The sequence below is a fragment of the Bufo bufo genome, chromosome 4 (assembly GCF_905171765.1).
Source record: "Bufo bufo chromosome 4, aBufBuf1.1, whole genome shotgun sequence".
Classification (NCBI taxonomy): Eukaryota; Metazoa; Chordata; class Amphibia; order Anura; family Bufonidae; genus Bufo; species Bufo bufo.
In genome coordinates, this window is record NC_053392.1 from 440925933 (window position 1) to 440951777 (window position 25845).

General features: G+C 42.9%; 1 protein-coding gene across 4 annotated transcripts in view; it reads right to left on the bottom strand.

Moving 5' to 3' along the window:
* The window catches only part of TIAM2 (TIAM Rac1 associated GEF 2), a 409027-nt gene that overhangs the window by 98258 nt on the left and 284924 nt on the right, over nucleotides 1–25845 (bottom strand). For 3 of the 4 annotated variants that reach the window (XM_040429382.1, XM_040429384.1, XM_040429383.1), the window contains 2 exons: nucleotides 10803–10967; nucleotides 402–506 (listed from right to left, as the gene is read on the bottom strand). In XM_040429382.1, coding sequence (XP_040285316.1) covers nucleotides 402–506; nucleotides 10803–10967 — 270 coding nt within the window. Of the gene's footprint in view, nucleotides 1–401; nucleotides 507–3668; nucleotides 3734–10802; nucleotides 10968–25845 lie in introns of those variants that run through there. The other variant, XM_040429386.1, reaches the window with a different exon arrangement.

Sequence of the window (25845 nt, forward strand, 5' to 3'; positions counted from 1 at the left end):
TAACATGACTGATAATGCTCCGAACCTCTCTGTGATCTCTTTACTACGAAATAACAGTGAGATAAAGTTGTCACTGTGATTTCGTAGTAAAGAGATCACAGAGAGGCTCGGAGCATTATCAGTCATGTTAATGCTCCGTGCTTCTCCAGTGTGCATCGGGTCTTGGCTGTCATTCACGGAGCGGATGTCACGCACGGCATCCGCTTGTGTGAAACAGCCCTAAGAATGACATTCTAAATGTTTGCACAGTCACCTCTCATATCTCAGCACAGCTAAACTGGAGATAGGATACATTAATGTGGTTGCTTGGTTAGTACTCTGCTGGCCTTCATTTTAGCCTATGAAAGAAAACAGTTCACTTATAGAACATTTATTAAATTGTTATTAGCAATGAAAAATACCTGATCTTGTATATAGTCCATTGGTGAAGGGACATAATACTCAACATTTTCTCCAACATTTCTTCTTAGATGCAATCCAAAAAAGCCAGGGTCCAATTGTCGAACCTAAGAGAAAGACATCCGTCACTAAAAGATGTCATGGCTAGCTAAAGCTAGCAACATGTGTCACAGTTCTTCTAGAGGTTATTTTATTTAGTAGTGAAATCTCAAGGTTTTGTTTCAAATTAACCACAATCATATGTACAGAGAGGAAGGAGGGGTTGCAGAATGCACAATAATACACACAAAGCGCGTGACAACAATGTACTCAGCAAAAACACACATCCATTACAAATACAAAGCAAGCACATACAGTATAATATTAATTGGTGTTTAATTGCCTAGTTTTCTAAGATATCATACTGGCAAATACCACATGCAATGTGTATGGATTATGTTGGTTAATGTAAAAACTGAATTTTTTTGTGAAAATATATAAATGATTAGCAAATTCTCAACAAATGGAGTGTTCAGAACCTTTTTTTAAACTTTAAATATTAAAATAAAAGAGGACTTTTACACGACAAGACATGTTTATCAGTTGATAGGTCTAAAAATCTGTTTATCTGCAATTATTTGGTATATTAAATGTGTAATAAGCCCTAAGGCAGCATTATTCTAATAAATAAAAATAATATTCTCTAGTGTAAACGGTCTGAAAAAATAATTCACTCTAAATTACGAGTAGTCAAACCAGATGAGGCAGGAATACAAAATGTAGTCCGTGGCTGGTCATCGGTAGTACAAATTAGAGGCTGAGTATCTGCTGAATTTACATTGTAATGGAGCCTGCAGAACAAACTGATCTTCTACTGGAATTCTTGAAATAATTGTCAAGATTCTTTTCCCTATTTTGAGTAATATTTATCAATGTACACATGCAGGGATTTATGTAATTTTATCGCTTATCAAGATGATGTAATTGCGAGACTACAACTTCTACCCATTGTACATATTCAATTAAAGTATTCTTAAACCTTTCTCACACAAAAGGCTAAACTGGAAACTAATACTAGACATCACCAGAGACAAGTGAGTGGAGAAGACACCTGACCACCTGTTCTGTACAGCCATGCAGGTTGCATATGACCAACATAAGACACAGGTTTTCGAGCCTGGAGATATTGATAACCTATCCTCAGCATAAGTCATCAATATCAGATTGGTGGAGGTCCAACACCTGGCGGCTCCTGGCGTCAGAAACAGTGGACGAAGCCGAAAGCAGAAGACTCAGCTCAGCCCCCGACTAGGAACCCTCTTCCTATACACAGTATAGAAAGTGGGCTGTAAATCCTCACCGGGAGGGTAAGGGTAGCCAGAGCTTATGAGTATCAGGACTTTAGTGTTTGGGTCACACCAGGAATTTTAGGTAAATGACAGGGTCGAAACAAATGAGTGACCCAGAATTTTAATCAGGGTCCCTGTCACCAGTTTATGCTGCCCTCAGATAGGGCATCTGTCAGCAGATTTGTACCTATGAAACTGGTTGACCTATCTGTGTTGGTCCCATGTTCCTATCTGTCCACATTTCTAAGAAAATTATGTTTTAATATATGCAAATGAGCCTCTAGGAGCAACAGTGGTTTTGCCGTTACATCTAGAGGCTCCGCTTTCTCTGCAACTGCCGCACCCTCTGTACTTTGATTGACAGGGCCAGGCTGACAGATACTCTTTAAAGGGTTTCTGTCACCCCACAAAACTCTTTTTTTTTTTTTTGGATAGTTAGATTCCTTATAGGGCGATATAGGAGAATATAATAGTCTTACTTACTTTCATGCGGCCGATTCTTTATAAAACGAAGTTTTATAATATGTAAATGAGGGCTCTACCAGCAAGTAGGGCGTCTACTTGCTGGTAGCCGCAGCAGCAATCCGCCCCCTCGCCGTGTTGATTGACAGGGCCAGCCGGGATCTCCTCCTCCGGCCGGCCCTGTCAGTAATTCAAAAATCGCGCGCCTCTGGTCATTCGGCGCAGGCGCTCTGAGATGAGGAGGCTCGTCTCCTCAGCACTCCCTCAGTGCGCCTGCGCCGATGACGTCTTCTCTTTCGGTGATGTCATCGGCGCAGGCGCACCGAGGAGACGAGCCTCCTCATCTCAGAGCGCCTGCGCCGAATGACCAGAGGCGCGCGATTTTTGAATTACTGACAGGGCCGGCCGGAGGAGGAGATCCCGGCTGGCCCTGTCAATCAACACGGCGAGGGGGCGGATTTCTGCTGCGGCTACCAGCAAGTAGACGCCCTACTTGCTGGTAGAGCCCTCATTTACATATTATAAAACTTCGTTTTATAAAGAATCGGCCACATGAAAGTAAGTAAGACTATTATATTCTCCTATATCGCCCTATAAGGAATCTAACTATCCAAAAAAAAAAAAATGAGTTTTGTGGGGTGACAGAAACCCTTTAAGGGCAATCAAAAAGAGTATAGTTAATTTGCACTGGACATTCATCCTTCCAGTTCCACCCTCCCAGGTTCTCTGCTTGAGCAGACCTGATGACTAACCCTACCTTTTCTAAAGGCACAAGATTAGATTCCAACCGAAATGTTTGCTATCTCATAAACCAGGCTTTGGGGCTGGCAAAGGTTAAAAGATAAAATGTTTAGTGGAGTAAAAGGGATTCTCCAGGCTACAGATATTGATGACCTATCCTCAGCATAGATCATAAATATCAGATTGGAAAGGGTCTGACACCCGGCGCCTGGACTGATCAGCTTTTGCAGGGTGCCATGCTGATGGAAACCAAAGGCAGACAGCTCCATACACTGTGAAGTGGCAGTGCCAGGGTACTGCGGCATATTTCCCATCAACAGGACCTAAGCTTCAGTATGCTGTACTGGAAACCACACAGTGTAAGTAGTCTTCTGCTTCCACTCTGTGCACTGCTATCATCCAGCGCCTCGGCAGCCAAAACAGCTGATCTGTGAGGGTGCTGGGTGTCTGACCCCCACCAATCTGATATTGATGACCTATCATCATCTATAGCCGGGAGAACCCTTCTAACCTTCAGATTTGTGTATTCCTGGTGTGTATGGCTAGCTCTAGACACCTACATATCTCATGTCTGATGTTGTGCACATAGACATGTCTGGAATAAACATGTCTTGCTTCATGCATCAGTTGATACAGACAGGAGAATAAACTGTCCTACATCATAGATCAAAAGTTGTTTTAAACCTTTAAAGAACTACTGTGCAGTGTGCAAAACGAATTAAGATTCCTTGCACTCACCAGACCAGTAAGAAAATGTAAGGAGGAAAAAGAACCAGGAAAGATGTAGAAGAAAGGAGTCAGCACTATACACGGCTATGATAAACTTTCAAGCACAAAAAAGACAGAAAAAAAGGAAAATGTTTAAATCAAACAGTCACTGCTACATTGGTGCACAGATGTCACACAGACGCTGACTGATAACACTAGCAATTCATTAGCTACATAGCTGCGTTTTTCGTATTTGCAGTGCGGTTTCCGTTTAGCATAAGCCGAGGAGAGCCTAAGCAATCACTAGACATAGATAGCAGACACAATAAATCATTGCACAGACTTGCTGAACAACATGATGCAGTAAATAAAAAACAGTTATAGAAATATTGTTATCCAGGGAGATCATCAAAAATAATAAAGTCTTTAGATACATACGTTCACAGAGAAATTGGTATTGGTTGAAGTTTGCAGAATGAAATAACGTTAAACAATAATGTACCTCACTTCATTTCCCAACAGACTCTTTTCAAAGGACCTTGAAAAGGTAGCAAATGCTAAACTGCACATACATACGGTAAACGGGCTTTCAAGTACCCCAATAACTGTTATAGTGGACCATGGAGCTAATCTAAAACCATTTAAAATGCAATCAGTATATGACCCACAGGTTTCTCTCACCACCGCTTTGACCGCAAGGGCCCCGCTGCTATAAGGCCATTTGTCTCCTGGATTGTGCAAATGTACATGGAATATACTAATATTTCATATTGTAATCATTTTTACACTTGGAATTATTAGTTTTCATTTTATCTATTCTATATTATGGTTACAGCTGTGGCAGCTCATGAAGCTTACCCGGCAGGCCAGAGCCACCTCTTGCTGCCTTCCACCGGCTGGGCCTGGCAGCTGGCCCGCTCTGCCTCCTCGCACAGGCCATGGCCTGCTTGTCAGTCAGCCTCTCCACTGAACCAAAGTGTGTGCATGCTACCCCAACTCTTAAAGGCCCAATACGCATCCCAATCTTCACTAGCCAATAGCTGAAAACCTGTGAGATTTAAAGGCTATGTACACCAATTTTTTTTATGACTGCATTTAACTTATTTTTGGCTAAAAATCATATTTTCAATTGGCCTTTATTAAAAATATTGAGCTGTTAACAAAGGGTTAACTGTTTTTCTAACTATGTGAGTGGTACTTTCACTTTCTGCCAGTCATCTAATTACCCTTATTTCTAAACTACTGAGAACACATAAACACTTATATAAGGCTACATGCACATGACCATATGTGTTTTGCGGTCCGCAAATTGCAGATCTGCAAAATATACGGCTGAGGTTCCGTATGACATCCGTTTTTTTGGCGGATCCATTGTAATAATGCCTATCCTTGTCCGCAAACTAGAAAAAATAGGACATGCACTATTTTCTTTTTGCGGGGCAACGGAACGGACATACTGATGCGGACAGCACATGAATGGGTCCGCATCCTATCCGCAAAAAGAAAAAAAAGGAACGGACACGGAAACAAACAACGTTCGTGTGCATGTAGCCTTAACCACATTCTTATCAGTAAGATAAGGATTAAGCTATAATGAGTGTTTATGATGTGAGAGAGCAGAGATAAGGAGCCGTCTGGTCTTCAGATGAAGGAAAGGACAAAAAATCCACAGGCAGCTAGTAGAGCTAGTCAGTTCTGTACACAAAAAAGGATTCCATATTGTTAATAAAGACCAATTGAAAAAATTATTTTTAGCTCAAAATAAAGTATAATGCAATAATTAAAAAAAAATTGCCCCCCAAAGGTGTACATAGCCTTTAAGGCACTTTCCCCAGGAAGTTGTCTGAGCAATAAGGTTCTGTAGATTCTGCAAGGTGTGCTGCCCGTGTATCAACCTCTGCCCGTTTCCTCTATCCAACCCTCTGCACCGTTTTTGACCCTTTGCTGCCTGCACTCTGATGAGTTTTACGTATTTGAATGAACACGGTCTGCCCTGACTCCATCCTGTTACTGACTAACATTTTTCCTAACCACTCAGTGCTCTGAACTAGTGTCTCTGACCCTTAGTAGCTGCCTGATGGCTCCCCTGCAGCAAAGTCAAGATCTCTGTGCTGGGGATAAAGGGTGAACACCAGGGGACTGCCAGGTTAATGCCCTTAGATTTAACCCAAAGTCAAACGGTTGGTTGACCCAGCGATTCCACACCCACTGCCATAACAATTATTTTGTGTTATGAAGTGTATTTTCATCCTCCAATTTTATTATACCTATAATATATAAATATATTACAAATTTGTATTTTACTACCCTATATTTTTTTTTTGCAAATTAATGGCGTACTTGAGCCCCAGTTTATGTATGTGTATCTGTATTCATGATTTTTGGCATCAAGCTAACTGCACTCATGTTAGGGACTCGTAGGCTGGTGAGCCCCTACACCAGATAGATACAAAATTATAACTACATTCAATTCATTTGTAACTCCCTTTAAGTTTATGAAGTCATATTCACATGGGTCCAGGAATCCAAATTAATATCAAAATTAAGCACTCATGGCTAAGTGCAACCTATTATTCATTGCTCAAAATCATCTAGAATTTTAAAATGAAGCGACTTTGTAAATAATCTTAAATGAAAATATCCTACTGCCGTGGAGGTGAGGGTCCATTATTACATATCTGATGGACTTCCCAAAGTACACCATTTCTGGATACGCTTACTGTAAGTCCCCCAGGGAAGCATTACTGAGTAAACCCAACTGCTATAATCACAATAGCATGGAAGACTCCCCCAATTAACCTAGATTGTGTAAAACATACACTGTCTTAGATTATGGTCAATGAGAAACTTTCCAGCATCCTCCAAGAAAAGGAAAATGATTTAAGAAGATCTGATTCCCCACTGGATACAATCCTTCATGGACATAAGAATAACCTCTGCACAAGCTCAGTTGTCAGATGGAAATTAACTCTATCTGGGTTCCTCCTCATTGAAGTCATAAAGTGGAAGAGGGATCAGAGGGACATCATTCTATCTTTTCCGGTGTCATCAGGCAAAACGGATCTGGTATTTATTTTTTTCACATTTTTAAAGGTCTGAGCATGTGCAGACCGGAATACCGGATTCGTCAATGCGGCAATTTGAATGCCAGATCCGGCACTAATACATCCCTAAAAGAAAAAATTCCGGATCCGGCATTCAGGCAAGTGTTCAGTTTTTTTCGCCGAAGATAAAACCGTAACATGCTACAGTTTTCTCTTTTGCCTGATCAGTCAAAATGACTGAACTGAAGACATCCTGATGCATCCTGAACGGATTGCTCTCCATTCAGAATGCATGGGGATATACCTGATCAGTTCTTTTCCGGTATAGAGCCCCTGTGACGGAACTCTATGGCCTCTTTCACACTTGCGTTTTTGGGATCCGGCATGCACTTCCGTTGCCGGAGGTGCCTGCCGGATCCGTAACAACGCAAGTGTACTGAAAGCATTTGAAGACGGAACCGTCTTCCAAATGCTTTCAGTGTTACTATGGCACCCAGGACGCTATTAAAGTCCTGGTTGCCATAGTAGGAGCGGGGAGCGGGGGAGCGGTATACTTACAGTCCGTGCGGCTCCCCGGGCGCTCCAGAATGACGTCAGAGCGCCCCATGCGCATGGATGACGTGATCCATGTGATCACGTGATCCATGCGCTTGGGGCGCCCTGACGTCACTCTGGAGCGCCCGGGGAGCCGCACGGACGGTAAGTATACTGCTCCCCCGCTCCCCGCTACACTTTACCATGGCTGTCAGGACTTTAGCGTCCCGGTAGCCATGGTAACTATTCAGAAAAAGCTAAACGTCGGGTCCGGCAATGCGCCGAAACGACGTTTAGCTTAAGGCCGGATCCGGATCAATGCCTTTCAATGGGCATTGATCCCGGATCCGGCCTTGCGGCAAGTCTTCAGGATTTTTGGCCGGAGCAAAAAGCGCAGCATGCTGCGGTATTTTCTCCGGCCAAAAAACGTTCCGTACCGGAACTGAAGACATCCTGATGCATCCTGAACGGATTACTCTCCATTCAGAATGCATTAGGATAATCCTGATCAGTATTCTTCCGGCATAGAGTCCCGACGACGGAACTCTATGCCGGAAGACAATAACGCAAGTGTGAAAGAGCCCTATGCCGGAAAAGAAAAACGCTAGTGTGAAAGTACCCTTAGGGCATTCTTATGTCCTGCCACTAGCTGCTTTTTGGAATCACCTTGAGTGCTTTGCTCATAGACAGTAAGCTCTTAAGAACAGTGCCCTAACACCTATTTTTTTGGATTGTTGATTACTTTGTTACCATGTAATGTCTGATTGTTTTTGCACATGTACCCTCTGATGGTATAGTGCTGCAGACTATGTTGGCGCTATGTAAATAAAGATTATTATAAGCACTTTATTTGAGAGTTGATCAATTTAACTCCCTGTCTCTTTTGTAGGTTCGGACTGACAAAGTTGTGACCCAAGCTCTTTTATGCAGAGTTTAGACACTGCATCGACAATTAGGACATATATATGCAGATAGTGGATGTGCAGGATTTAACTTTCAAATAAAAAATAACACATAAGAGTTCGAAGATCATCATACATGATTCATACTTTACCTATTATCACAGACATATGTTTTTGGCCTGTATAAATCTGCTGTCATGTTTGAGAGCTTGTAAAGGGAAGCTGGATATTTTCTTTAGTTTTTTTGCCCTCAAATTACTCATTTGGTTATTAGTAAATTGAGAAAAAAAAGGCTCATGTGTAACAGCTACTGTATATGAGCAGTCACAGAGCGCCACTGACATGCCCTTGTCATGGGTCTAGTCTAAGAAGCGAGAAGACAGTTAATACTTCATCTCAAGTTCAATCATGTACAAGACATTTAGGTTCTATCTCATTTCACCTTTGCACGCATGAATTTAAAACCATAATTACAAAGTTATCGTCTTCTCAGGCAATTATTTTATTAATTAATGTATAATTGCTGTTGAAGTAATAGAGCTCCTGGAGAACAGAAAATGCAAGTTGAATTGTGTCTGCCATCTTGTGGACATCTTTCAAGGCACTGCCTGGAGTGTTCCTCCTTCACAGGGGTAGTGGTACGACTATGAGAGCATAACCATATGAAATATAATGGATTCTTATAATATTAAAATCATGCTTAGGTTAGCATGCTTTCTAAAAAATTCTCCCTGGTAACTGTGTGTGCTTATGGACATTGTGAACGCCAACAGGAATGATCAGAGTGGATATACACTGCAGTATGTTACATAATAAATATTTCTAATATCTCATGCATACAACTGTATTTTTCATCCGAATGCTGTCCATATTTTTTGTGGCTAGCACACTGGCATATTGATTTTTAGGGGATCACGCACACACCCTTGTTTTTTGTGGATCTGTGTAGCCGTTCCATCTTATTCTTGTGTGTATTGTGGACGAGTGAGAAAAGTGGGGAATGAACACTGAAATTATCTATCTTACAGATCGTTCATCCGTTGCCTGAAATATGGAGACGGTCGTGTGCATGAAGCCTAAAGCCTTGTACTGCATGACAGTTTTTTTATTCTTTAGTAGAAACCTTTGAATTTGATGCAGTTTTCAGAGTATGGTCAACTTTTTTTCACTCTTTTACCTGCTGCATATTCAAGAAGATAACTGTATTAGAACTTTATCAGAAGCTACAGAGCCCAGTCTTAAAGGGTTTTTCCAGGCTTTTAATATTGATAACCTATCCTCAGGATAGGTCATCAATGTCAGATCGGCGGGGGTGCGGGGTGTCAGACCCGCTGACATTGATAACCTATCAGCTGTATGAAGACAAGGCACGCGCCAAGCGCGCGTGCCGTCTCCTGTCTCTCTTCCTGCTCGCTGCTGCTATGTCTATGGCAAGCAGGAAGAAAGACAGGAGACAGCACGTGCGCACAGTGAGTGCCTTCTCTTCACACAGCTGATCGGTGGGGGTGCCGGGTGTCTGACCCCCGCCAATGTGATTTTGATGACCTATCCTGAGGATAGGTCATCAATAGTAAAAACCTGGAAAACCCTTAAGCCACCCCATACCAACTAGTGTTTTAACTAAATCATTATGTCCTCATAGCACCCTGATTATAGACACAGACCTTAATCCAGGCTATGCATACTACGCAAACCTACAGTATGGCGCTGATAACATAATTACCAAAGTTTAAGTTGGTAAATATGGGGCATCTATACACCCTGCAACGGAACACCCCCAACTCCCCAAGACAACCCAAATTTGATGATACAGTCTCTGAAAAACAAGGACAGTCCCAGCAAATTCGGGACAGTTGGCAACTATGTTCTGTAGGTTAAGGCTAAGTTCTACAGAGCACTAAAGCTGTAAAGTCACCAAAAGACACATAACAATAGATGTTTTACTTGACTCCTCTATAAATATGCATGGTTCAGTTAGCCGAATGTCCATGTTTAGAATGAGAATGGTCTAAGCAGCCATCATACACGTATGACATTAACTTATCTCATATGGAAATAATGGATCAGGCATGGTAAATTCCTGCAGACCTGATCCATTTTTCCTCAAACCGCAGGGGACACTCAGGCTGCTCTCTCGCACGTGGGGCCCTATTTATTAAAACTGTCTAAGGCTAGTTTCACATATGTGGTAAGAGATCCGACAGGCTGTTCCGGCACGCAGCATTTTTTGTCCTGACGATTATCGGTAATGGCCGGATCTACGCCAGACCCCATTTTAGTTATTGGGGCCAGCGGGCATTCCGGTACCATTTCTTACTGCATATGTGAAACTAGCCAAAACAAAAAACTGTCTTTGTTACCCATAGAAACCAGAGCTCTGCTTTTATTTCAGATACTGCTCTAGTAAAATGAAAACTGTGCTGAGATTGGTCAACAAAGACAACAAAAATTGTGATATTGCCCCATTATATTGTTGATAAAGAACAAATATTTATTGCCATACAGTTTGCTAGTAACCTGCAAATGACACTACATAAACAACCTTTTCCATTATAACTAAATATAATTTCATGAAAGCCCCTGATTTCTGCATACATTATTTTCTTACCTAATATATATTCACCTCTTTGTTCCTAATATTAGGCTATACATATTCCTATTATTGTACCTAAAAGACAACTTACTTTACACGCAAAGTCTAAGATGTCTTCCACTCTGTGTTCCGGTCTGAGATTCACTGTAACACCATGCCCATCGTAGAAGTGGACAAATAATGGGATTTCCCAAGAACTTTCTTTCGGGACAACTTCTGGGACTGAGTTATAGACAGCCACCAAGTCTTCAACGTGCTGTAAGTAACAATATAATGCATCTCAGTTTATGCATGTATTCAAAATCCATTCTTTATATGAAACATAATAATTGGGCAGATTTACTAATCCTATAGATAGCATAAGCTTAGACAGCCTGTCTAAGATATGCCAACTTTATATTTGGTGCATGGCTAAACACTTTTGTTTAACTTATACCACCTATTGCTTGGCAGAAGTAATCACACATTGCATGTTTCTGTCGAAAAGACTGGCAATACCAGGGAAAAAAAATCACTGTAACAAAACTGTGAGGTGTGAACATGATTCCTTATGTTTTCATTCAAAATCTTTGGTAATCCTGCGCCAATAATTTCACATTAAAATACATTTTACTATTTTATAACCTTTTATTAAACACATTTTGGAACTGCATGAACAGATTCTGAAGCCCCACAAATATACTTTTCTCCACTAGAGGTCACTGTGGATTAGCTGATGGATGGCGTTTATATAACGCAAAAATAAATAAAAATTATAATAGGAAAAAAAAAAGAGATGTTGTTGTGTAGGTTGTGGAACACAATGCACTCAAAACTCTTTCACTGTACAGTCACCTTAGGAGCCTCGTTTCCTAACCCAGAAAGCACCAGTACTGATGATGTGCTCCGCACTGCGCTGCGCTTCTGTATCAAACCAGTTTCTGAGCACTGTCAGAGTGAAGACTGCTGATTATCCTATGTAAAAATCCATCCTATTATAACCGATAAAAATCACATCTGTATGTTGTGAATTTTAAATCATAATGTGAACTTAGACATTTGTGAGTATATTCTCTGTACAGCACTGTGGAATAGGTTGGCACTATATAATTCAAGGTGAAAGAAGGGGAAGATGATAATAATAGAAAACAAATTATTATTATTTTATATAATAAAAATGAGCTCAAACTTCCTAAAGAGGAAAAGAATCAGAACCTGTTTCAGGTCACATGAATGCCATTAAAATGATCCGATCTAAAATCTCAGCATACGAGTAAATGTGACGCATACAGTGTGCCAGCACATTGTCCTTCCAAAGCTGCCCAGCTTCTCAGCAACTACGCTAGCCATTCAGAACACTGTGGAGAACTAGGCTGTTTTTATGAAAACGACCCACACACCAGAATGACTTGATAACACTGCTCATCTGGGGGCGGAAAAACAAGAGGAAGTCAACAGCACAGACTGCCAATGATGAACGCAAGAGAGAGAACGAAGGCTGTGTCATCTGCTAGCTGAAAAATGGAGGCATTATAATTATTATATTTATCTTTTCCATAGTGTTGACATATTCCACAGGGCTGCACAGAATTGATTCATTTGAATTGGTCACCATATCTTGGTTTTAAACATTTTGGTTGGGGAAAGTCTTAAAGGGAACTAGGCCATATATTGGTCTGTAGGAGTACAAAATAAATAAGTGAAGTACAAAATAAATAAGTAGGATTTCTAATCCTACAGATGATCCTGTTACACGGGCTGATCATTGGGTCAACTATCACGGATGAGTATTTGTAGAAACACTGGTAATGCGGCACCCATCATTGTTTCTGAGCAGCAGATTGTCCTGTGTAAATTGTGGTATACTAGCCAGAAACAGTGAATCTGTATGGGGACAAGGGATCCCTGTAGCAATCACTTGTCCCCATACAAAGGAGATGATTGCTACCTGTAAATGCAGCTTAATCTCTGCAGATAAATAGGCAATTATCGTGAACAAGCAGCACCAATGAATGCTTGAAGAATCGTCCATGTAAAAGGACAATAATATGAAACTGACAACACTGGCTAATCCCTCAGGCTGATGTTAAAAACGGAGACTTTAGCCAATGTATTCCAGTCAGGAACATAACGGAGCCCTTTTGCACCACCGTCAAGGTATCTCAGTGTGGCATGGGTCCTACCACTAGACTACCTACGGTGTGTGAACACTGTCTGAATGGTTCTAAGATACAACTCACAGCCAAGCTCCCACATACCTCCATAGTGAGATCACTCATGCAGTGGGAGGGGGAATAGGGCTGCAAGCCCCATCTATAACAGGCCATGTGACACAGGCTACCAGGTGCACTAGAATCTTACCAGCAGTGCACAATGGCACATTCCATACATATAAAGACAAATCACTGAAATAAAGTGGCCTAAATGGGAGGAAATGCTCAAAAAACCCAAACACTGTAGAGTGTTTATAACCGGGGGAGCAATTCCTCTGCATGTGATCCGTTGCTAGCGGCAATCCTCAGCAAAAAATACATACAATGGAGGATGTCTGCAGCGGACCACATGTACCACAAAGGCATCCTACACAAGATGTAGCAGTGTGTGGATGAAAATATACAAATACATAAATCACTGCAAAAGGTGCACCACAATGATATGCAACTGCCAATGGCCTGTTATAGGTGGGGCTTGCAGCCCTATTCCCCCTCCCACTGCATGAGTGATCTCACTATGGAGGTATGTGGGAGCTTGGCTGTGAGTTGTATCTTAGAACCATTCAGACAGTGTTCACACACCGTAGGTAGTCTAGTGTTAGGACCCATGCCACACTGAGATACCTTGACGGTGGTGGAAAAAGGGCTCCGTTATGTTCCTGACTGGAATACATTGGCTAAAGTCTCAGTTTTTAACATCAGCCTGAGGGATTAGCCAGTGTTGGCAGTTGCATTTCATTGTGCTGCACCTTTTGCAGTGATTTATGTATTTGTATATTTTCATCCACACACTACTTACTCCATCTTGTGTAGGATGCCTTTGTGGTACATGTGGTCCGCTGCCGACATCCTCCACTGTATGCATTTTTTGCTGGGGATTGCCGCTAGCAATGGATCACATGCGGAGGAATTGCTCCCCGGTTATAAACACGCTACAGTGTTTGGGGTTTTAGAGCATTTCCTCCCATTTAGGCCGCTTTATTTTAGCGATTTGTCCTTTAACATGGACTGATGTTACAGGATATTATTGGGAACAAACTTATGGTTGCCAATAACTGCCTGCTCATCAGCAGAGATGAAGATGCATTTATAGGCAGCAATCAACTCCTCTGTATGGGGACTAGCGATCACTATAGCAGTCCCTCATCCCCAAATAAATTCATTGTTTTTGGGCAGAGGATCACAGTTTACACAGGACAATCTGCTGCCCAGAAATGCTGAGTTTGGTGCCAGCTGAAAGACATGATCACCTAATGAACAAAGGTTTGGCGCTCATTGGATGATTGCTGGCACCATTACATGGGCCAATTATCCGGAATGGACATTTCTACAAACACGAATCCTCGATAATTGCTCAGATTATTGAACCATGTGAAAGGAACTTTGGACAAGTTGTCTAGACGTGCACTAGGTTTATCAGGCTGGATGATACATTTGGAATATGGCTACAATCTTTTGTCTAACTCTTCACCAACCAAACACTGCTTGGCTTGCTTTCAGACACATCTTGCAGAGTACAGCAAAAAAGTATACATTAAACAGATACTATCCCTAGGGTGATGGCGTCCATTTAACGGATGCAGCATGTGTATATGTTAAAAATTGGTAAAAACATGATGTAAACACAGCCTTAGACAGATGTCTACTGCAGTAAATCTAGGGCAATGTGTACATTTTGAACTTGGATCAAAGCAATATTTTTTTTTATGCCGTGCATAATGCTGGGCACAGACTTTGAATATTTGCTGGCTGTCAAAAGTCTATGGACCCAGCATTTCGAGAGGAAATCTGTGTGATTCTTTGTTTCCCATGCAGCCACTTACTCCTTGCATAGAAGTAATGTACATTTTGCAATGCTCACCGGACATGTTTGCGGTGAAGGCAAAGAATAACTGTGGGCTGAACATTCTTTTCCAACAGTTATCTTATGATTAAAAAGCTTAAAAGCATTGTCTGCGCAGGACAACCACTGTCCTTATCCTTAACCCCTCCAAAGACGACTCTCTATTAGGCCTTATGCACACGGCAGCTGCTCTGCCATTCTGTGCGTTGTGGACCGCAATTTGCAGTCTCCAATGCACAGGCAACATCCGATGTTCAATTTTTTTTGTGGTGATGCGGTGAGCACATGGCCGGTGCCTGCATATTGCAGACCTACTGTTTGCGGGCGGCAATTAGGGGAACAGTTGGGCAACAGCTGTGAGCATGAGCCCTTAGAGAGTGGAAAGCCACTGTAAAGACAGAAGAATTTGGCACAGCCATACAGTATATTACAAGGTCATCCAGTAATGTCATTTCCACTGCAGCAAAAGTGGATTAACCAGCAGTTTCATCCTCCGTGGTCAGATTTCCCTTAGGGGTGGCCATCTCAAGAAAAGAGTTGCCCTACGTGGGCAACATCTTTAAGAAGATCCATATAGAAAACTTGATACTAAAGCGGAATTGGAAATATTACACAGCAATATTAATATACTTAATATATTATTATACATTTTACAAAAATGATCTTTATATCATGATTATTAGGAACTGTTACTTTCAATTGTTGTTTGCACATCTCTGTCATACTAAAACACAGGAATTTATCTGATCATTAGCTATTCCTTACAACAAGCCCGAAGCATTGATCTTCCCATTTGACAATAAGCACTTTTATTCATACAATTGGATGAGAAACATATTATTACTCTGTTCCTGACATTATTTTGAAATTGTGGTTAAAAAGCCCTTCATTTTATGCAATCTTTCCTTCTACAGAAACCAAACCACATGATGTAAAGTATTTATAGCATACCCACTATGACTAATATCACAACCCTTTCCCACCCAACTACATGAAGATCCCAAATGCAGCACACAGCAATGGAACCTCTTCTTTGGCTGCCACTGCTCCAAAGAAGGCCTCCATCCATAACTTGTATTCTGTAAATGATTCCTGTCTTTTTGCAATTAGTACCTTCTATGCGGATATATACAATATATCCGCATATATATAAAATTACATCCTCAACAATATGTCTATTAATTATTGGATTCAGACTACACTCACTGTAGAAGTTAGTGACTTTAAGGCTTATTCACACGACCATGCTTGGTCCGGCAAACACCGTCCATGTGCCGGCCGCATCTCCAAGACCGAATGTGGCTCCCCGATCCAAAATGACTGCATTATAGTGTTCTATGATGCAGTTAGTTCCTATCTGATTGCGGGGCTATTGTACTGTACTCAGATGATGATTGATATCAGCCGAACACACCAGCATGTGAATATGGCCGAAAGGTTCATTCACACATAGCGATTGCACCTCATGTGAAAATAGTTACAAGCATGTGGAATGTTTTTTTGTTGTTGTTCATTATTAATAATTAAAACCACAGCTTGCAAATCTGACATGTGTCACTTTATGTGGTAATAACTTTAAAACGCTTTTACTTATACAGGCCATTGTGAGATAGTTTTCTCGTCACATATCGTACTTCATGACAGTGGTAAAAATGAGTAAAAAAAAAAAAATTTTATTCATAAAAAAATACAAAATGTACCAAAGATTTAGAAAAATTAGCAAATTTCCAAATTTCTATTTATCTACTTTTATAATAGATAGTAATACCTCCAAAAATAGTAATTACTTTACATCCTGGGCGTAACTAGACTGTTATGGGTCCCAGTGCAAACCTTGACTTGTAGCCAGATATGTGCCCCCTCACTGAAGATATTCCCAGATATGTGCCCCCTCACAGTAGTTATGCCCAGATATGTGCCCCTCACAGTAGTTATACCAGATATGTGTCCCTTCATAGTAGCGATGCCCAGATGTGCCCCCTCACAGTAGTTATGCCCAGATATGTGCCCCTCACAGTAGTTATGCCCAGATATGTGCCCCTCACAGTAGTTATGCACAGATATGTGCCCCTCACAGTAGTTATATCCAGATATGTACCCCCTCACAGTAGTTATACTAGATATGTGCCCCATACAGTAGTTATACCAGATATGTGTCCCTTCATAGTAGCGATGCCCAGATATGTGCCCCCTCACAGTAGTTGTAGCCAGATATGTGCCCCCTCACTGAATATATTCCCAGATATGTGCCCCCTCACAGTAGTTATGCCCAGATGTGCCCCCTCACAGTAGTTATATCCAGATATGTGCCCTTTCACTGAAGATATTCTCAGATATGTGCCCCTCACAGTAGTTATGCCCGATATGTGCCCCTCACAGTAGTTATATCCAGATATGTGCCCACTCATAGTAGTTATACCAGATATGTGCCCCTCACCGTAGTTATACCAGATTATGTGCCCCCTCACAGCAGTTATGACAGATTAGGTGCCCCCTCGAAGTAGTTATGGCAGATTAGAGATGCCCACCATCATCATCATCAGTGCCAGGAAGGGAGTCACACACTGCACAGGGGGCACCATCATCATCATCAGTACCAGGGAGGGAACCACACACTGCACAGGGGGCATCATCATCAGTGGCTTCCTTCCCCCCTCCCCCAGTCTGCAGCTTTAGGGAAAAAACAAACAAAAAAAACCACATGCTTACCTCCTTCCTTGATGACGTGCTCCCACACTCATTCCTGGTCTTTCAGCGCTCCTCCCACAGCCAGCAGCGCGATGTGCGGCCAGCAGGGGGAGCGCTGGAGCCCTGCTTCACTCTGGATACAGCCTGGCAGTGACAAGAACTGATGGGTGTGTGAGTGCGCGCGCCCCCCTTTGCCTCTGCGCCAACCTCCCCCTCCCCCATCTCATATTATACAGTACATGTTTAAAGAGCGCTCAGGCGGGGCCCGGCATTGTCACTGTACTTCATGCCGGGCCCGTCAGAGCCCTCCATGAGTCAGGGCTTTACTCCGTCTCTCCTGGGGGTCCCGATCGCAAGTGCGACCGCTGCGACCCCTATAGCTACGCCACTGCTTTACATTCCCCATATGTCTACTTCATGTTTGGATCATTTAGAAAATTACATTTTATTTTTTGGGGACGTTAGAAAAGCCTTATAACGTCCCCAAAAAATTAATTGTAATTTTCTAAATGATCCAAACATGAAGTAGACATATGGGGAATGTAAAGCAGTGGCATAGCTATAGGGGTCGCAGCGGTCGCACTTGCGATCGGGCCCCTAAGTCAGGGGGGCCCACGGGGAGTATGGGAGCAAATCTTGAAATTTTTCAAGGACCAGTTCAGGTCTGAAGTCCCTTTGTGAGGCTTACATAATAGAAACCACCCAAAAATGACCCCACTTTAGAAACTACACCCCTTAAAATATACAAAACTGATTTTACAAACTTTGTTAACCCTTTAGGTGTTCCACAAGAATTAATGGAAAAAGGAGATGAAATTTCAGAATTTCACTTTTTGGGCAGATTTTACATTTAAATTCATTTTTTCCAGTAGCAAAGCAAGGGTTAACAGCCAAATAAAACTCAATATTTATTACCCCAATTCTGCAGTTTACAGAAACACCCCACATGTAATCGTAAACTGCTGTACGGGCAAACGGCAGGGCGCAGTAGGAAAGTAACGCCATATGGTTTATGGTTTTTGGAAGGCAGATTTAGCTGAACTGGTTTTTAGATGCCATGTCCCATTTGAAGCCCCCCTTGATGCACCCCTACAGTAGAAACTCCAAAAAGTTACCACATTTTGGAAACTACGAGATAAGGTGGCAGTTCTATTGGTACTATTTTGGGGTACATATGATTTTTAATTGATCTATATTACGTTTTTGTGAGGCAAGGTAACCAAAAAACGGATGTTTTGGCACCGTTTAAATATATTTTTTTTAACAACATTCATCTGACAGGTTAGATCATGAGCTATTTTTATAGAGCAGGTTGTTACGGACGCAATGATATCAAATATGTCTACTTTCTATGATGTTGGTTTGAGTTTTACATAATAAAGCATTTTTGAAAACAGAAATTCGGTTTTTGTATCTCCATTTTCTGAACGCCCTATTTATTTATTTTTTCTGCTGATCGTCTTGTGCAGGGGCTCGTTTTTTGCAGGAAGACGTTTTTATTGGCACCAATTACGGGTACATATGATATTTTGATAATTTATTATTATAATTTATGGGGCAAGGTGACCAGAAAATTTGTTGTTTTGGAGCAGTTTTTATTTATTTCTTTTTACAGCGTTTACCTGAGGGATTAGGTCATGTGAATTTTTATAGAGCAGATCGTTACGGACATGGCAATACCTAATATGTCTACTTTTTCTTATTTATTTAAAGAGGACCTTTCACCTGTATAAACGATGTTAACTAAGTATGCTGACATGTAGAGCGGCGCCCGGGGATCTCACTGCACTTACTATTATCCCCGGGCGCCGCTCCGTTCTCCCGTTATAGGCTCCGGTACCTTTGCTTCTTAAGTTATAGTAGGCGGGTCTTCTCTTGTCCTGTGGGCGTCTCCTTCTCCTAGGCTGCAGCGCTGGCCAACCGCAGCGCACAGCTCACAGCCTGGGAGTAAAAAACCTCCCAGGCTGTGAGCTGTGCGCTGCGATTGGCCAGCGCTGCAGCCTAGGAGAAGGAGACGCCCACAGGACAAGAGAAGACCCGCCTACTATAACTTAAGAAGCAAAGGTACCGGAGCCTATAACGGGAGAACGGAGCGGCGCCCGGGGATAATAGTAAGTGCAGCGAGATCCCCGGGCGCCGCTCTATATGGCAGCATACTCAGTTAACATCGTTTATACAGATGAAAGGTCCTCTTTAAGTTTTACACAATAATAGCAATAGTGTATACATAGTCTGAGAGCCATAGCTTTTTTTATTTTTTTTACCAATTCTCTTAGGTAGGGTCTCATTTTTTGCAGGATGAGATGATGGTCTGATTGGTACTATTTAGGGGGGCATACACCATTTTGATCACTTGCTGTTGCAATTTTTGTGATGTAATGTGACAAAAATGCCTTTTTTTTCCCTTTTTTTTTTACGGTGTTCATCCGAGTGGTTAGGTCATGTGATATTTTTATAGAGCTGGTTGTTACGGACATGTTATGGACGTTTTTTTCACTTTAGCACAATAATAGCAGTTTTGAAGCAAAAAATAATCATATTTTTGTGTCTCCATTTTTTGAGAGTGATAGCTTTTTTATTTTTTGACTGATTCTCTTAGGTAGGGTCTAATTTTTTTGTGGGAAGAGGTGACGGTCTCATTGGTACTATTTTGGGGGCATACGCCTTATTGATCACTTGCTGTTGCAATTTTTTTTTTTACAGTTTTTTTTTTTACAGTGTTCACCTGAGGGGTTAGGTCATATGATATTTTTATAGAGCCTGTTGTTACGGACGTGGCGATACCTAATATGTATATATTTTTTTATGTATTTCACTTTAGCACAATAATAGCAGTTTTGAAACAAAAGAAAATGATGCTTTAGTGTCTCCATGTTCTGAGAGCTATAGTTTTTTTTATTTTTTGGGCGATTGTCTTAGGTAGGGGCTCATTTTTTGCAGGATGAGGTGACGGTTTTATAGATACGATTTTGTGGGACATACGCCTTTTTGATCGCTTGGTGTTGCACTTTTTGTGATGTAATTTTTTTATGGTGTTTATCGGACAGGGTGGTTCATGTGATATATTTATAGAGCCAGTCATTACGGACGCGGCGATACCTAATATGTGTGTGTAGAGGACACCTATTTAGGAATATTAATTATTGGTATTGACATAAATATTGGTAATTAATACTCCCCTTTAACAGTGTGGGTTTTGTTTTTGTTTTTCTTTTTTTATTGTTATTTATTTATTTTATTAAAAACACTTTTTTAACTTTTTTTTCTTTACTTTATTTCTGATGTTCACTTTTGGGGGTCTGATCCCCTCTGCAATACATTACAATACATCTGTATTGTAATGCATTGCCTGTTAGTGTATGACACTGAGTCATACACTAACAGGTTGCCTAGGAAACCCAGCCCGAGGCTGGATCTCCTCTGCACCGTAGAAGGCAGTTCCCGATGCCGTGCAAGGCATCGGGCTGCCTTGTCACGCATCGGGTCGCCGCCACAGCAGCACGGGGACTCAATGAGATCACTCACCCGACACAAACCCCTTCTATGTCGCGGTCAGCGCTGACCGCGGCATAGAAGGGGTTAATCCGCCGGCATCGGCTTTTACAGCTACCAGGGACTGCCGGACATCTGCAGTGATCGTGCTCACACTGCTCCGGCGCCCGCGCGATCACCATGACGTTCTATTACGTCAAATTGCAGGAACGCAGTGGTTCCCATGACGTAGTAGTACGTCATAGGTTGGGAAGGGGTTAATTGCTTGTGCATAACACATTACAACAATAAAAAACAATATCGCACTTGGTGATCACAGAAGTCGAATGGCCCTTAACTTGAGGTCTTCACTACAATAACGATTATTGGCAAAACACCCTCTATTTAGCTCTCTTATTGTGATAGACGGACGTGTTCATTAGATACTTGGGAGGAAATATTACCTGACACCCATCTAGGCTATATCATGTGAACACAGCTTCATACTTAGAGTATCACTGTGAGAGTCCACAATAGATAGCTAGAAGCACTTTACTTTGTCATCCATGGAGAGGGCGAACATCTTAAAAACATTTGTATATATGGGAAAAAAAACTACCCTTATCTCCTGGAAAAAAGATGCATTATTTTCATGGGTATAAGCTGATTTCTATGTACCAAGATACCAATGTTCCTTCAAAAAGGGACAGAATGAAAAAAATGTAGAATGCACATAATAACAGCTCACACAACAAATAAAACAACGCCAGAGCTGCAGCAGGCGTTGTTTACAAGCCTATTACAATGCCTTGTCAACAAGCTCCACTCCGTTGTGACAGCTGCTTTCGTACTAAATCCCCTCCCTCACACACACAAGTTTGTACAGAAAATAGTTCTCTATTGCAGACTAGCAATCCAGAACAAATGCGGTATGCTGGTTATTTCTGGCAGCTTGAAGTACAAAGACACCCTTTCAGTCTAGAGGGATCTCGATGTCTACTCATGGTAATCAGGGTGGCTTACTTTAACTCACAGTGTCAAGCCAAACCCAGTCTGCTGAAAAATGTTGGCCTGGTTTAACAGCTTGCTTCCAAGGAATTTTGGAAAGGAAGGCCCTTTATAATAGCATTAGTTTCACAGGCTAATAACCACTGGCTGCCTTTCTTAATTACATAGCGTTTACTGGCCACTGATCCTTTGTAGGGACTACAGATGTGGAGTAGCCTAAGAATGCTATACACAAGGATTCCAGATTACAGTCCTAATACAATTCTAATATTTTTCAACAGGACATTATTAGAACTATCCAAGAAGTGCTAAAATTAAGTTTCCAGTATTAGCAGTCAAGCAGAGAGGAAGAATTATAATGTTTAGGGTCTGTACCCAAACACAGATTTGCTCTGGCGTTTTTGTTTTTTTCCCATTAAAACACAGAAATTTGAAAAAAAAATGTTTCCTATAGAGAAGGAGATGTGGAATGCATGACTTTGCTAATACACACTGACACCAATGACTGGATATAACATATTGACATTGGACCAGCAAGTCACAGTGCAGGCACAAGAAGACAGGGCTATTAGCCCTGTCAGTCAAAGGGAAGGGGGAAGTGTACAAAGCACAGGGACATATCAGTAGTGGTCTTCCAAGGGCTACTGCCAGACCCTCAGTGCTTGAACTAGGTCATTTACATAAATATAAAAATATATTGCTGCAGCAGTTGATTATATCACCATAAGACAGATTTAATCATCATGATCAACCCTACCAGGCAATATGCCTAGTTTAATACGCTTGATTATGCTGATAGGTGCTCTGTAGCCAGGGATGTATGAGATGGGTCAGGTGCTCTGTAGCCATGGATGTGTGAGATATGGGTCAGGTGTAGTGTTGAGCGAACTTCTGTTTTAAGTTCGGCGTCTAAAGTTCGGCTTCCGGTTAGCGGAGAATCCCGATATGGATTCCGAATTCCGTTGTGGTCCGTGGTAGCGGAATCAATAATGGCCGATTATTGATTCCGCTACCACGGACCACAACGGAATTCGGAATCCCTATCGGGATTCTCCGCTAACCGGAAGCCGAACTTTAGACGCCGAACTTAAAACAGAAGTTCGCTCAACACTAGTCAGGTGCTCTGTAGCCAGGGATGTGTGAGATATGGGTCAGGTGCTCTGTAGCCAGGGATGTATGAGATGGGTCAGGTGCTCTGTAGCCAGGGATGTATGAGATGGGTCAGGTGCTCTGCAGACAGGGATGTATGAGATGGGTCAGGTGCTCTGTAGCCAGGGATGTATGAGATGGGTCAGAACCGTCAGGTGCTCTGTAGCCAGGGATGTATGAGATGGGACAGGTGCTCTGCAGCCAGGAATGTATGAGATGGGTCAGGTGCTCTGCAGACAGGGATGTATGAGATGGGTCAGGTGCTCTGTAGCCAGGGATGTATGAGATGGGTCAGGTGCTCTGCAGACAGGGATGTATGAGATGGGTCAGGTGCTCTGTAGCCAGGGATGTATGAGATGGGTCAGGTGCTCTGTAGCCAGGGATGTATGAGATGGGTCAGGTGCTCTGCAGACAGGGATGTATGAGATATGGGTCAGGTGCTCTGCAGACAGGGATGTATGAGATGGGTCAGGTGCTCTGTAGCCAGGGATGTATGAGATGGGTCAAGTGCTCTGTAGCCAGGGATGTATGAGATGGGTCAGGTGCTCTGTAGCCAGGGATGTATGAGATGGGTCAGGTGATCTGTAGCCAGGGATGTATGAGATGGGTCAGGTGCTCTGTAGCCAGAGATGTATGAGATATGGGTCAGGTGCTCTGTAGCCAGGGATGTATGAGATGGGTCAGGTGCTCTGTAGCCAGGGATGTATGAGATATGGGTCAGGTGCTCTGTAGCCAGGGATGAATGAGATGGGTCAGGTGCTCTGTAGCCAGGGATGTATGAGCTGGGTCAGGTGATCTGTAGCCAGGGATGTATGAGATATGGGTCAGGTGCTCTGTAGCCAGGGATGTATGAGATGGGTCAGGTGATCTGTAGCCAGGGATGTATGAGATGGGTCAGGTGCTCTGTAGCCAGGGATGTATGAGATGGGTCAGAACCGTCAGGTGCTCTGTAGCCAGGGATGTATGAGATGGGACAGGTGCTCTGCAGCCAGGATTGTATGAGATGAGTCAGGTGCTCTGTAGCCAGGGATGTATGAGATGGGTCAGGTGCTCTGTAGCCAGGGATGTATGAGATGGGTCAGGTCAGGTGCTCTGCAGCCAGGGATGTATGAGATGGGTCAGGTGCTCTATAGCCAGGGATGTATGAGATGGGTCAGGTGCTTTGTAGCCAGAGATGTATGAGATATGGGTCAGGTGCTCTGCAGACAGGGATGTATGAAATGGGTCAGGTGCTCTGTAGCCAGGGATGTATGAGATGGGTCAGGTGCTCTGTAGCCAGGGATGTATGAGATGGGTCAGGTGCTCTGTAGCCAGGGATGTATGAGATGGGTCAGGTGCTCTGTAGCCAGGGATGTATGAGATGGGTCAGGTGCTCTGTAGCCAGGGATGTATGAGATGGGTCAGGTGCTCTGTAGCCAGGGATGTATGAGATGGGTCAGGTGCTCTGCAGACAGGGATGTATGAGATATGGGTCAGGTGCTCTGCAGACAGGGATGTATGAGATGGGTCAGGTGCTCTGTAGCCAGGGATGTATGAGATGGGTCAGGTGCTCTGCAGACAGGGATGTATGAGATATGGGTCAGGTGCTCTGTAGCCAGGGATGTATGAGATATGGGTCAGGTGCTCTGTAGGCAGGGATGTATGAGCTGGGTCAGGTGATCTGTAGCCAGGGATGTATGAGATATGGGTCAGGTGCTCTGTATCCAGGGATGTATGAGATGGGTCAGGTGATCTGTAGCCAGGGATGTATGAGATGGGTCAGGTGCTCTGTAGCCAGGGATGTATGGGATGGGTCAGGTCAGGTGCTCTGCAGCCAGGGATGTATGAGATGAGTCAGGTGCTCTGTAGCCAGGGATGTATGAGATATGGGTCAGGTGCTCTGTATCCAGGGATGTATGAGATGGGTCAGGTGATCTGTAGCCAGGGATGTATGAGATGGGTCAGGTGCTCTGTAGCCAGGGATGTATGAGATGGGTCAGGTCAGGTGCTCTGCAGCCAGGGATGTATGAGATGGGTCAGGTGCTCTGTAGCCAGGGATGTATGAGATGGGTCAGGTGCTCTGCAGACAGGGATGTATGAGATGGGTCAGGTGCTCTGCAGCCAGGGATGTATGAGATGGGTCAGGTGCTCTGTAGCCAGAGATGTATGAGATATGGGTCAGGTGCTCTGCAGACAGGGATGTATGAAATGGGTCAGGTGCTCTGTAGCCAGGGATGTATGAGATGGGTCAGGTGCTCTGTAGCCAGAGATGTATGAGATATGGGTCAGGTGCTCTGTAGCCAGGGATGTATGAGCTGGGTCAGGTGATCTGCAGCCAGAGATGTATGAGATATGGGTCAGGTGCTCTGTAGCCAGGGATGTATGAGATGGGTCAGGTGCTCTGTAGCCAGAGATGTATGAGATATGGGTCAGGTGCTCTGTAGCCAGGGATGTATGAGATGGGTCAGGTGCTCTGCAGACAGGGATGTATGAGATGGGTCTGGTGCTCTGCAGACAGGGATGTATGAGATGGGTCAGGTGCTCTGTAGCCAGAGATGTATGAGATGGGTCAGGTGCTCTGTAGCCAGGGATCTATGAGATGGGTCAGGTGCTCTGCAGACAGGGAGTATGAAATGGGTCAGGTGTTCTGTAGCCAGGGATGTATGAGATGGGTCAGGTGATCTGTAGCCAGGGATGTATGAGATGGGTCAGGTGCTCTGTAGCCAGGGATGTATGAGATGGGTCAGGTGCTCTGTAGCCAGGGATGTATGAGATATGGGTCAGGTGCTCTGTAGCCAGAGATG